The 15,036-nt window shown below is 38.5% G+C and overlaps 1 protein-coding gene and 1 pseudogene across 4 annotated transcripts in view; both read left to right on the top strand.

The window, feature by feature from the left end:
- Nucleotides 1-14,754, top strand: part of LOC109915162 (transmembrane protein 33-like) — a 137,943-nt gene extending 123,189 nt beyond the window's left edge. For all 4 annotated transcript variants that reach the window (XM_048605384.1, XM_048605387.1, XM_048605385.1 and 1 more), the window contains one exon: nt 13,180-14,754. In XM_048605384.1, coding sequence (XP_048461341.1) covers nt 13,180-13,306 — 127 coding nt within the window. In that variant the 3' untranslated portion in view covers nt 13,307-14,754. The remainder of the gene's footprint in view (nt 1-13,179) is intronic.
- LOC125484920 lies at nt 4,390-4,493 on the top strand (annotated as a pseudogene).
- Nucleotides 14,755-15,036: the final 282 nt, after the last annotated feature.

Here is a 15,036-nt window from a genome sequence, read left to right as displayed (position 1 = left end):
TCTGTCAAAAGATGAGGATGTTTTCATATTGATTGTATCATGCAGTAACCGGAAATAATTAAGCGTCCCAATTTGCTTATTTGGGTGGAAGAATGGTTCTACTGCACGATATTATGAATCACCTCCAGGAACAAGAAAATTCAAAACTTAAGAATGGATCCAGTCAAAGTGGAAAACTATTTTCACATGAATCATAGTACCTTTCTTGAAAGAAATACACAAGCCAAATATTGAAATGGCTTTGCAAAGTACAAAGTACTTCTGCCAACAAAAATCCATGATCTCTTAATATCAAAATATCTTTAAACTTGTGCAGCTTCTGAACTTTGTTGGAATCATCATTTTGACCATGAACAGGAGAGAATGATAGTCTTATGAGGCCTAGTCAACTCCAATGTTGTCTTGGAGATTCTCTGATGTGATTCAAGTGATTAACAATGTTGCTTGATCATGCTGAATCCAAATGATACTACTACAAATTTAATAGATAATAGACTTTAAACTAAGAAAGTATGAGTTTTAAGGAGACAACACGACGGGTTGGTACAAGGTTGTTTCATTTCTAGGGTCAAACTTGAAGGGGCCACAACGTAGAACTGATTTGACACTAGGATCTGGATATTTGCCCAGTTAGAGTCAGCAAAATTCCCACCTCTGCAAAACTGACTCGTGAAAGTCTGACAAATATTCTAATCTTCATTCTGGGGCCTGGTTTTAACAGAAGTCTTGCTTGCCACTCTCAGAAACCGTACAGCAGCAGCTACAGTGACTGCCAGTGGTGGAAGTGAGCTCATCAAAGGCCATCCTGAGTGACCAAAATCTCATAGGCTGCACAAAGGTGCAAAACTGATTTGTTGTAATCCTGAACAGTGTATTTGCCAACATGCTGTTTATATGCAATGTTGTCTTTCATGGGTAATGTGGGCATGAGTTGAAAAGATATATCATTAATCATATAGCACCTACAGTTTTCTTTTATATTTGCACGACATTGCTTGTGCTACATTCATCAGAATAAAGTCCTGTGTACCAAAGGTCAAGTACAGGGATGTCATGGCCTTCCTTGTCCAAATCTTCCATATCTCACTGTATGAAGGAGCATGCTGAACTGATAAGGGTGTGCAATGCCTTAGAAGCATGGTTACTAGGAGACAAAGGCTAAACACTGCAATCACTGCTGATCACTCAATTATGCAAACCCCTGACTGAGGTCAAATGTAGACACAATGTGGCCCATTCTTCAGCCAGACAGTAGGTCTCTTGGTAATGATGTACTGTTACTTGTTTTGGTTTGGAGAGGCTTTGCAATGTAGTCTAGATGCATAATCCTAGCATGCTGTGCTCCGCACAACTGGAGCAAGCAAAGGATGGGATGTGCAGTATGCTGAAGAGCTAGGACATCAGAAGTTGTCTTCCCAGAAGGAAAAGGAGGATATTGAACATGAGTATTACCTTCAGGAGGGTAGCGTGCTGCCATGTGAGGCGCATCATGGCTGATAGGACTTGATTGACACACAGCTCCAGTATCTATAAGCTGGTGCGTTCACTTATTAACGTAAATTTGTTTGCTGCTCAAAAGGCAAGCAGTCCCTTGTGTGTTCCCAAAGGCAAATGTTGTTTCTGTTCATTTGCTTTATCTTTTTTTTTCTTCTTGCTGTTGCTGAATAAGAGTGATAGTCCTCAAACGTTTGAAACGATGTGATGGTCTCACATTGAAAAATAAGATATTGAGCTACACTGCATTGAGGAAAGAGTAGCATTCCCTTAGGCAGGGTTCTAAGATGGAAAGAGGCTAAGGACAAATAAGCTGTGTAGCTCCATTGTTAAACAGGAATACATTGACAAATGTGTACATGTATGTGCAATGAATGTAGGCGCTGAGACATGATTGTGTTTGGTTCCCCCCTCACTATGAACATTTTTGAGGGTAGCATTTAGCCTCTTGCATGGCCAGATTTTAAAAATGGCACCGGTGCCATAAATCCTGGGGTTCCTTGTGGTGGCAAGTTCTTCTGTTTGCAGTGAGAGGGAAGGTAGGATGTGGTGCACAAGTAATAAGGCACGTTTCAGAAAGTAGTGAGAGAGATCTCACTTGGCCTCACGGAAACCCTCCATGAAATTGGCCAAAATTGACAATTGGGATAACTTTTAGCCTGATGTAACCAAAATTACCCATACATCCTTCCTTCTTCCCTGCCCCCCTGACTCCTCTCACAGATTTGATGTCCCATCCATGCCACCTCATGTCCCCTTGATGCCTGCTTATGCCCCTGTATCTAAGCCCATGGCTCATTATTGCCCTATGCCAAATTGCTGCCAATCCATGACCTCCACCCACCACCCTGTACTCTTGAACCCTCCATGCCAACTTACCCCAATAGCTAAATAACATGAAGGTCTAAGTATCCGTTGTGAATTGACTATTTAAGAAAAACCGTGGCTGAAAACTTGTTCATTACATTTAACTTTGTTCAACTCCTTAAACCTTTAAAAACAAATCAAGCATCTTTAATCATAGCCCTCCATCAAGGGCTGTGACATCATTTAGAGCTGTTAAGGTGCAAACTGACAAGTTGTGGTTAATTATGTGGCACAACTATTGGAATCCTCTGCAGGCTTATGTCAATAAAGTAAAACAGTGAGCACTTTTTAAACAGCAGACAGTTTTGCTTTCAATTTAAAGGCCAGGGGATTTAAATGCTTGGAAGTTTTAAAAGGTGTTGAATGTCTTGATAATTCGACAGCTGTAGTCAGTTTATCCATATTTTACACACATAAACTTTGGTGCCTACTTTTAACAATCCTAAAGGGAACATGACCTCTTTAAACGTCACCCTACTTCAGCCAAAGGTGTCACTGGACCTGTCAAAAAAGGTTCCTTACCTCCCCAAAGGAATCCAGTACATTTAGACCTTCTAAGAAGAGTAACGCCCATTAGTAGTGTTTTGGATATGCCACTAGTGAAATTGGATCTGATCGTGACCACCGTACCTATCGACCCGCAATCTTTAATACCTCTCTCTCTCTGTTAAACCACGCCTCCCCCCCCGCTCCCCCGCCCTGCCATCTTTGTGATGGGAGCAGGATTTGGGGACAGATTTCTGGAATTGGACCTCCAGTGTCATTTTGGCTAACTGGAGTCCCTTTCCCTTCCATCAGTCATTCATACCTAAGCCTGTTTCCTAGCAGGAATTAAGGGGGGAAAAAATCTGAGATTATAAGTCTGGAGTTCCTAACTATGTGTTAGTGTATGCTAAAACTCTCTTTAAAGACAAAAAAATTGTTAAATAGCTGTAACCATGAGCTAAGGTTCTAGACTGACCCCACGGGTGAACTCTCCTAAACATTCTGGTTTTTAAGTGGATATATAAGGGGTTCTTGTGCTAGAAGCATATAGCAACATCTCTGAACAGGTTGATTATAAAATATTAAAGTGGATATTATGTGCTAAGGGTGTCCTTGCGTCTCCTTTAAACAGGTATTCATTTATTACTTGTTTCATCAGTAGACTTCTTCAAATGTACTGCACAAATATTCCCACATATTCTCATTGCATTAAAAATTTAAATCGCAAGAGCAACACTATGTATACAAGCGTGCATGAATAAAACTAGTCCTCAAATCGGACAAGGTTATACATGAGCAGAATGGATAATGTACTGCCATTCGCACAGAGATATATGGTACCTGTCTTATGTTCTTAGCTACACTTATAATAGCACAAAATCAAATTCAGGACATAGAATAAGGTCATGAAATGAAAATTAAGTAGGTGAATGTGGAGATAAAGGAGAACAGTGGTAATGGACAATGGTATCTACTGGCATCCACCAATCACAGAACCTAGTTTGTCCCTTTTAAATATTTAGCAGTGTTCTACTTTTTGTGGCACTAGGATGGCTGTGTTGTTTTCGAGCCTTTGGAATTAAACACTGTCACCATCTTAATAAGAGAAAAGTTGACCATAGAACCGCAAAGACTTTTGGCAGAGAAAGCCAAATATTTGTTTCAGTTCTTTTCATGGAGCAATTTAAATAAAATCCTCTGCTTCATGCTTCCCAATAGCTTGCATCTTCCTCTGCTTCAAGTAGTTGAGCAATTTTTGCTTTTAAATATACAACTATCCCTGGGTGCAGAGAAAAACTTGCTAGATAAATTGAGCAGGCCTAAAAAAGTAGTATTTAATATTCCAGATAGTTTTGATGTTTCCATTTACGTTGATGTAACGTTTTAAGTTTCTGTTCGAAGTGTGGCAAAGGAAAGAAAACACCTTAAATTATTCTCTTGTGCTTAATAAAGTTAAACCGAGTCCTCACGTTGAATTTCTTACTGAATTGTATTGATGACCTATTAAAACAAGTCATTACAATAGAACAGAAATGTGATATTATGTTGTATGAAAGGAGAGAACTCTCCTTGATAAAGATGCAAGGGTTAAGAACAAGTGGTTGAGGCACTGCAATCTACTAAGTGGCATCTAACCCTGCTTTTAGGGGGCCCTCTTGTGATGTAGTGATTGTGTCCCTACCCCTGGACAGGGAGGCCTGGGATTAAGTCTTACCTACCTCAGAGACGTGTACTAACATCTCTGAACAGATTGGTTAGAAAAACGGGTTAAATCTAATATAAAAAGAAACTTGAGGTGGATTTAATCAATTCTCCAAGCAAAATTTAAGAACCAAATTAATCAAATTGTCTCTGGTCATTAAGAACATAAATAGTGTTAAATCATGTTAAGCTTGATTTTATGATCACTGACAAAATTAGGACGCTCACCACTGCCTTGAAGAAAGCTGGTCAAAAGATTTAGTGATCTCCATGGATTTCCATTTTCCTGAAAGCAGTTTAAAACTGACGCCAAGTCAAAGAGATCACCAGAAGTCAAAGGTAGTTATGTCATCAATGAGGATGAACAGCCAATCACATTTCAGTGTTCTCACAGACTAAATAAGAAATTTGAAAAGTGATTATTCTTCTCTTTTGAATTTTCAAATGACAAAACAAATGTTTATGAAGTATTAAAACAGAGCTTAAGACATAATAAGCCAAAAAAAGTATGTGGAAATGTTTTTGATCATAATGGAGCAATTTGATATTTTGTACTTGAATTTGCTTTCAAGCTGCTCGGCAGTAAATTTGGCATACATATAACAACACAGTTACACAGGGAAGTTATGGCCCAGTGCTCTGGAGATCCAGGTAATGTTCGGGGGACCTAGGGTTAAATCACGCCACTTTCTTAAAAGCTGGAATTAAAGTCTAGTGATGACTATTAAACAGTTGATGATTGTCATAAAATCTTATCTGGGTTACTGATGTCCTTCAGGGAAGGGAAACTGCCTTCTTGCCTGGTGTGCCTCTATTCTACCAACTGCTAGAAAGTCTCCGAAAAAAAAATCAAAGCTAGAAGGATCAGCTGGCCTCATCTAAGGCACAGGAAAGACCGAATGCAGCCCTGTCAACCTTACAAAGTCCTTCTAAATAACATCTGGGACTAGTGCCACATTTGAGAGATTTGTTCAAGCAACAACTTGACAAAGCTCAGAATCATATCTTGCATGCAATATCCCATCAGCATCTGTAGGAATGTCTTGTCATACCAAAAGGAAAGATCCATCAGAGGTGGTGATACAGTGGTATACAACTCGAAAGTTGCCCTTGGAGGTCTCAACTTGACTCCAGATCCCATAAAGTCTTTTGGCATCAGGTTAAACTTAGGCAAGGAAACCTACAGATTACCACAATTCCTTCAGTCTCTCCTCCACGTTGAACACCACTTGGAGGAAACAATGAGGCTGGCAAAGGCACAGAACATATTCTGGCTGGGGACTTCATTATACACTGATGAGAGTTGCTCAGCAGAACCATGCCCAACTGAGCTGGTCGGGTCCTAAATGATATAGCTGCTAGATTGGGTCTGCGGCACATAGTGAGGAAAGAGCTAATTGGCCTCATTCTTACAATCTGCCCATTCACAGATGCATCTGTCCATCACAGGATTGATCAGAGTAACCACCACATAATCCTTATCTTCACTGAATGCTCCACTATCAACAGCGGCAGGTTACCATTAATTTAAAAAAAGGAGCTGGATGAGCCATCTAAATACTGTGGCTATAACAGCAGATCAGAGACTAGGAATTCTGCAGCATCTAACTCCACTCCTGTCTGCATATTGAGAATACTGTTCGTTGTGTTGTGTCGCACTATCATTGTGCGAAATGTGACAACTTCACATAGATCCAGCAAATCCAGACTGCGCATCCAATGAAGCACTATGGGCCATCAGCAGAACAGTACTCTTAACACAATCTGCCTGACATCACCCACTATACAGTTACTTTCAAGCCAGGGGACCAACCCTGCTTCAATGGAGTGTGTAGGACTGCCAGGACCAGCACCAGACATTCCTAAAAATGAGGTATCAGCCTGGTGAAGCTACTTATGTGCCAAACAGCAGAATCAACAAGTGATGGAGCTAAGTTCAATCTGGATAAATGCGAGGTATTGCATTTTGATACAATAAGCAGGGACAGAACTTATACAATTAATGGTAAGGGCTTGGGTAGTGTTGTAGAATAGAGGGACCGAGAGGTTCTGACACATAATTCTTTGAAATTCGCGGCACATATAGATAGGGTGGTTAAAAAGGCATTTAGCGTGCTTGCCTTCACTGCTAAGTCCTTTGGCTATAGGAGTTTATTAGATTGTATAGGACATTGGTGAGGCCTCTTGTGGAGTACTGTGCCCTGTTCTGGTCACCCTGTTTTAGGAAGGATATTATTAAGCTAGAGGGGGTTCAGAAGAGATGTACCAGAATGTTGCAGGGTGTGGAAGGTCTGGGTTATAACGAAAGGCTGGATGGGGTGGAACTTTGTTCACTGGAGCATAGGAGGTTGAGAGGTAACCTTAGAGATTTACAAAATAATGAGGGGTATAGATAGGGTTAATGGTAGTTGTCCTTTCCCTAGGATAGGGGATTTCAAGACTAGGGGGCTTGTTTTTAAGGTGAGAGATTTTAAAAAAAGGCATGGGGGGCAAATTTTTTTTACATTGATGGTGGTTCATGTTTGGAACGAAAGTTCTGAGGAAGTGGTGTATTTGGGCGCAGTTACAACATTTAAAAGAATTTAGATAAGTAGATGAATAGGAAAGGTTGGAGGGATGTGGGCTAGGTGCAGGTAGGTAGAACTAGCTTCGTTTGGGATTATGTTTGGCATAGACTGGTTGAACCAAGCTGTATGACCCTATTAGTAATTCCACAAAACCAACAACTCTGATCTAAGCTTTGTAGTCATGCCACATCCGCTCATGGATGGTAGTTTAAATAATTCCCCCCTCCCTCCAGTGAAGAAATGAGAGACTTTTCAGTGCTTACAGTCATACCTAGCACAAAGAAAAATGTTTGTGCTTGTTGGAGAAGACTCATCTCAGCTCCGTGCCATCTTTGCTGGCATTATATGTAATGTCCAACATCTTTAGCGTTCCATCGATGACCTTCCTTCCATTATAAGGCCAGAAGTGGGGATATTTGCTCATGATTGCACAATATTCAACACTTTCTGACTGTTCAGATACTGAAGTAGCCCATTTCCAAATACAACAAGACCTGGACGATATCCAAGTTTGGATAGACAAGTGGCAAATAACATTTGCGCCATGCAAGTGTCAGGTAATGACCATCTTCAAGAATAGAGAATCTAACCATCACCCCTTTACATTCGAAAGCATTACCGCCACTGAATGCCCCATTATCAACATCTTGGTCATTACCATTAATTAGAAAATGAGCTGGATAAGCCATATAAGTATTGTGGCTACAAGACCAGGTCAGAGACTAGGAATTCTGCACCATGTAACTCAACTCCTGACCACTCGAAGCCTACCAGCTATCTATATGGCACAAATCAGGGTGTGATAGAATAGTCCCGCTCGGCTTGAATAGGAGCAGTTCCGACAGCACTCCAGAATCTTGACACCATGTTGGACAAAGGAATGCACTTGATTGGCATCACATTCACAAAAAAATTCAGTCCCTCTATCACTAACCTTCAATAGTAGTACTGCTTACGATCTAGAAGAACCACTGCAGAAATTCACAAAGGCTCCTTAGACAGCACATTTTTAGCCCATGACCGCTATGATCCAGAAAGAGACAGGCAGCAGATACGTGGGGGATCCACCACCTGAAAACTCCCCTCCAAGCTACTCCCCACCCTGGCTTGAAAATATATTGCCATCCCTTCAGTGTTGCTGATTCAAAATCCTGGAACTCATTTCCTTAATGGAATTGGACTGCAGTGATTCAAGAAAACAGCTCACCAAGGGCAGCTGTGATGGACAAACAGTGCTGTCCCAGCTAGTGATAATCACATCCTCTAAATAAAATTTTTAAAAACCTCGATCAACAAGATATAACTTTTTCAAGGGTTTTAACAGCAATGCTAATTGCAGAAGTGAGAGGTTTTGTCAATTCACTGATTTCTTACCAGTTAGATTCAATTGATCCTCAACGGTATACCCTCTGAAATAGTGTAGAGTGACTGAGAGCAACCTCTAGATTTCTATACTATTCTCTGCACCTGTGCGCTCTTGCAGTTCCTATCAGTTTAAGTGAGATGATGAACATGGTGCAGACCAATTTATGTGGCCAAATTTCTATAGCATAGAACATGACCATTGGTCCAATGCACCTGTGTTGACTCTCTGAATGAACTATCCACTTTCTAACATACCCCTGGTAGTATGTGTGATTTTTAAAAATATTTTATGGATTCTGCATCCGTCATTGTTTTTTGCAGGCTCTTCCATGATTTTTCAATTTCCTGCATTAAAAATATTCGCAATCTTGGCCTTTGCTCTTTTGACTATGACCTTAAGTGCATAACTCTGGTTACTGACATACTGACCAGTGGAAATATTTTTCCTTTATTTACGATGTCAAAACATTTTATAATTTTGAAATGTTGGGTGTCATGCACCCATTTAAAGAAATTGTTTTTTAATTAAATTGTTTCCAGTTGAAGGATCCTGGTTTACTTCTGTTAATGTTAGTCACTACAGAGATGTCTTACCTCTGCCACTGAGGACAGGAGAATGCAATGTTTTTGCCCTGTTTGTCTGTTTGTTAGCAATATATCTTAAAAGGTAACTCACAAGTTTCAATGAAACATGGTACACGGGAGGAACTAATTCATTTTTTGGTGAAAATATAGATCTGAAAAGAGATTCTGGAAGTTTTCAAAGAATCCGTCAATGTTGGAAGACAGGAAAAATTGACGTTTGTTTTTCAGTATGATTTGGGTTCTTTTATTTAGAATATGGTCTGTTTTAGAATGTTGTGGATTGTTTTGCCTGCTGTGGTGCAAGTTGTCACAGCTGTAAAAACATGAGCAGAGTTTTCAAAGCAGGCTGCTGGTCATAAATTGGTCCAAAACCACTTCAGTGGGGTAGAAGTTCATAATAAAAAAAATTTTTTCAACTTCAAACATACAGAGTACCAACCAAGCAGGAAAAAGCCCCCAGGAAGAGCTGCATAATTTTAAAACCTATAGCTTGCCAGAAATTTTTTTATTTGATGTTTTAATTTGCTATTAATAAGTTTGCATTTTAAGTATGTGGGCAGAAGAATGCACTGAGCAGCTTTGTGAAATTACAGTTTTCTTATCTTTGACACTTTAAAACAACGTCTCCTTGGGTTACTGTTGAGTCCAAATTTTATTTTAAAATTAAATTTACTAAATTTATATTTTCTGCTCTTTTTGTTTAATTGATAGTTTCATTATGTTTCAGTATCCCTGCTATGAATAAATCCCATTTTGAATTGAGAAGGTGTAAATCCTTTGTTTGTTAACTTAGTACTTGGAAACATTATGTTGATTCAGTACAAAATATTAAACCTCAATTAGAAATTATTTAAAATGAATGGTTTCTCCTGTTAACTGGAGGAAAGTGAAAATATGGTGTACAAAACTGCATGGATATAGAAACACAACTGTCAAAACTAATAGAATTGAATCCCTACGACTGGAACCAAAGTCAATGTTGTGTGTAATGTGTACTGATGCACCTTGTCAGCCAATCAGAATTATACAATAGCCTAGGGTGCAATCAAATTTTCATTAAATGTCAAAAAAAATTCTTTCTAACCCAATTGTCTGAGCTAGGCTTCAGCAGCTCCTACTGTCTTGTTGCTTTGCGTGTCTGCGTTCACCATTGCCCATCTGCCTATTGATTGGTAAGAAGCCCAGAATGGGAATTCCATCTCATTAATCATGTCACAGAACAGGAATTAAGACAAGTCTTTGGTTTAAGCTGCACAGCACCTGACCATTGCCCATCAGTGCAGTTGATAGCTGATGATATGCAAAGAATGCCTGAAGCCCCATGAGGTCATCTGCCAGCAGAACTTCTGAACAGCCTTCCCTCACGACTTGGCAACTGCAGCCAGATAACATTGTTGTTAGCATCAAAGGCCAAAATAGGAAGTGCATAAAATGATAACTAGAATTGTCAATATGCTTCTGGCTAAATAAAAAATTTTGTCATGAGCTCTTTGGTTGAAACTATGAAAACTGGAATGACCCTGTATTTTCCTTGCCAGGCTTTTGAATTTCATTGTAATACTTTTTAGACCATAAAATGTTTTTGATTCCAAAACTGAAATAAATGCTTTTAGTAGGGCAGGAAGATGCTCCTGCTTGTAGGTAGATGCTGGCAGCTTTCCCAGCCTGACACAACTTAAAACAGAATTACTACTCTTCAAAAGCAATTTGCAATAAATACAACTTTTACTAATGCTGAAAAAAGAACACTATCTTGTCAATTATCATATGTTGCTGGAAAATAATATCATTGCTATACAGGGACTAAATTCTAGGGAAAGATAATCCATAAACAATGTCTTGGAAGCATTCCAACAATTTGGCATCTCTACCTTCATGTTCAAAGGCTGTATTCATAATGCTCTTCCTTTTCTTTGCACCCTGCCAATCTTGACTTAATTTAGTTGTTATCTTAAAACCCGAAAAAGAATGGGCAGGAAAATGTAGTGAATGAAATCTATTCTAGGAAAGGCTGAGAAGTGGAAATTGTATGTTTTATTTAATTAAAAGGGACTGTTTTCTATTGGAGGAAAATGATTGATGTCACACAGGTTTTTACACTTAGATACCTCTGAGATGCATTCAATGACTTGTTCTTAATTTTACATTATGACTTATTCTAATACTCATTTTGGGAACTCAGTCAATATGTTTACACGTGTGCACAGGCTGTTTCAAAATTTATAAGCATAAATGTGCCTTCATCAAGCTGCTTTTCTTGTATCCACTGCTTTATTGATTGAAGCTGTCATGGAGCAATGAATCCTTTGATTGCATTCTAAATGTAAGCACCATTAATGTGTTTGCTGTCATTGGAAATTCTGAGTATGAATATAGAAGGGAGTAAGGGCGCTGGTAATAAAATAAATCCATTAATGGAAGTAAATGTATCGAACATAAGATGAAAGTGTCTGTATTTTTACAATTCTCTTTTTCATGTTGCATGAACTCATGATTTTCTTGGTGGACTGCTGACTTGTGTGGTGAAACAGATAAGGTTAATTCTACATTAAAATCTCCATGACTTATGTTTTCATGTTAAATTGGCAGTGAAAGAATTTAATATTAAATTTTCAAGTGAACAGATGGAACACTGTCCCTTTGCTTTAACCCTCAGCTTCTATGCTGTTGTTTTATAAACCATATTGTCCTAAATTCGCTTTCATTAAATTTCTTACTACATTCTAGCAAAATAATGAACTTCTATTAGTGCAATTCAGCTAAGCTAATGGTGTTTGTTTAAAATTCTGCCTGTAGATTATTGCACATCCTTCCAGTTAGTTTTTTCAAACAACAGATCATATTGAGCCTCAGAAACAGACAGCCAACTTGATCCTGACCATCTGGCAGTACTGTTGTTTCATTGTCTTGTATCAGATAGTCAAAGGGGTCACTGTCCCTCAAATATTGTTATCTTTACATATTTCTTTCTTGTGTCTGTTGAAAGCAAGAATACATCATATGAGGAATTTTGGACTTGAGTCAATCAGTAAGAATTACCTGTTCAGTCTTTGTCAGATACAAAACTAATAGTTTGGGAGGAGATGTTGGTGATAAAATACCTGCTTGTGAAGGATGTATTCCATTATTAATGAGCAAATTGATCAGTTGCTTGTGGCGCGCAAGAGATGTCCTGTGAATTGTGAATTGTCACAAGTTACTCAAGAAATTGTGGCACACCGCTCTTAGCTTCACAAAATTACATCTTCCACTTATCCTCCCTGTGACCTTCATGAGGTTGCAGCATTGATTTTTCTTCCCTGTATAGTTTCTAACACAACACCTAATATCTGCCATTAATTTAGGATGCTTATCTCTCACCAGCAGGAAGGGTACACAACCCATTGATGTTTCTCCCACAGTTTTATCCTTCGTAGCAACAAAGCCTGGGTTCGTCGTTCTGAGGGAGAAAGGAATCAAGCTTGAATAGTTACGTTGTTTTCAACAACCTCGTGTGATATCTTTACCTGTTAATCTAATTGCTACACACCACATGGAACCCCCTCGGTAGCTCTGTCAGCTACTTACTTTTGGTCTATGAATCATTCCAACATGGTTTATTTGTCTAATTAATGTGAAGTTAATTAAAGTTTGAGGTACAACCAAATGCTTACAACTTTGGAACATTGAACATCTTTGACAGTGGCTAAACGTATTATATAAAGTTCGATTTTTGCTGATCAGCATGTATAACACATGAACTCAGGTCCTACTTTATGATAAATAGCTTTATAATGCAAGTTATTATCATAAGTGTAAATCTTACAACATTTGATCATTGGTAGTGTGACTGTGAGTGAGATCATAAATCCTTGTACAAGTCAATAATGTACCTAGAGGATGCTTTATGATGATTCATTAAATATCTTAATTTTCCTGCATTAATTTAATCAGCATAGCTCAAAATGACATTCTACATTAGATGAACAGACTTGAGTAGAAAAGACAATCGCTCAATATAAAATGGGCAGCCCTTTGATTTATTACCACACTATGAATACATCGTCTTACACAGCAAATATGTGATGTGTTGTGATCTGAAGGAGCTAACTGGCTTTCTACTTTTTATTAACAGGACATTGTTTTATGAGCTTCGAGTGGCAATGGAGCAGATGATAGCCAGACCTTCCTGTCCAACTTTCATCCGAAGTGCATGTAACAAAGCTATAAAGCTCATCTGTAAGCTTGCTCCAGGGTCATAGAATTTGAGATTTTTCTCAGCACAAGATAATGTGCAAATGATAGAATTTGTAACAATTTTGAATTCTGTAGAACATTCCCATAGTTTATGTTCAATATGTTATTTTTATTTTTGTTTAAGGTACATGTCATTTCCATCACAGAAGTAAATTTATTTTTGATTGTTGGGTGATGAGAATGAATATCAGATGACTGAGTCACATAGTTTACTTTAAATACTGTCTGCAAAATATAGGTTTGTGGGAAAACAAACATTGATGTGCAACCACTGCATATCCAGATTAATACTTAGCCATTAATTTTTTTGCTTTATTGTTTTGTATGGTACATACAATTGTAACCCTAATATGGATAGTCTTTAACACTTATTCTCCATGTGGAAAGTACAAAAAAGTAGTTTTTAATAAAATAATGGATGTTTGACATTGGATGCACAATATCATAGAACAGTACAGCGCAGGAACTGGCCCTTCGGCCCACCATGTCTGCACTGACCATGATGCCATTCGAAACTAATCCCATCTGTTTACATGATCCATATCCTTCTGTTCCCTGCCTATTCATGTATCTGTCTAAATGCCTCTGCTATCATATCTGCTTCTACCACCTCCCCTGGCAGCACGTTCCAGGCACTTAGCACCCTCTGTGTGAAAGAAAATCTTGCCTTGCACATCATCTTCAAAGCTTCCTTCTTTCAAGTTAAACCTAGTATTTGGTATTTCCACCCTGGGATCCTCCGACTATCCGCCTATCGATGCTTCTCATAATTTTATATACTTCTATCATGTCACCCCCTCAGCCTTCCATGCTCTAGTGAAAACAACCCAGTTTGCCCAACTTCTCTTTGTAGCTAATACACTCCAGGCAACATCCTGGTAAACCTCTTTTTCACCTCAGCATCCTTCCTATAGTGTGGCGACTGGAACCACAGACGGTATAAATTTAGCCTAACTGAAGTTTTATACAGCTGCAACATTACATGCCAACTTTCATATTTAATTCCCTGACCGATGAAGGCAAGCATGCTGTACATCTCTTTACCACCTTATACACATGTTGCCACTTTCAGGGAGCTATGGACTTGCACTCCAAGATCCCTCTGTGTATCACTGCTCGTAAGGGTCTTGCATTTACTGTATAAACTATGCATCATAATGTATACTGTATGCATGGTAATACATCTGTGATGCTGAATCAGTGTAATTCCCCAGTAAATGTAGCATGCTTTGAGATTTTTTTCAGCACAAGATAATGTGAAAATCGTGGAATTTGTAAAAATTTTGAATTCTGTAGAACATTCCCATAGTTTATATTCAATATCTCATTTTTAATCTTTTTTGATGGTACATGTCATTTCCATCACACAAGTAAATTTGTGAATTACACAGATCATTCAGAAACCTTTGATATAAATAATTAAAAATAATAATTACTAAATAATTAAAATCTGCATAACTGAGTTAGTTGCTCAGCATCTGTTCATAGTTTGTCTTTCATTTTTATGACACAAAAGATTTTCATTTTGTCAACATACGTCCGCTAGTAGGAAATAACTTGAAGCTTTTGCTTAATATTAATAGTCTGATGCATTTAGTAACACCTGTATTTTGTAGAAAACACTCCAAAAGGTTTTGCAAGGCAATGGTACCATTACTGTGACTAGGTAGCTCCCAGAGACACTGGGAGCTTCACTTCTGATTTGCAAGGTTGGTAAGCTAGGTCAGAAAGTGTC

The sequence above is a fragment of the Rhincodon typus genome, chromosome 14 (assembly GCF_021869965.1).
Source record: "Rhincodon typus isolate 14 chromosome 14, sRhiTyp1.1, whole genome shotgun sequence".
NCBI lineage: Eukaryota > Metazoa > Chordata > Chondrichthyes > Orectolobiformes > Rhincodontidae > Rhincodon > Rhincodon typus.
The sequence above is the reverse complement of the archived record's forward strand: the minus strand, read 5'-3'. Positions and strand labels throughout refer to the sequence as shown.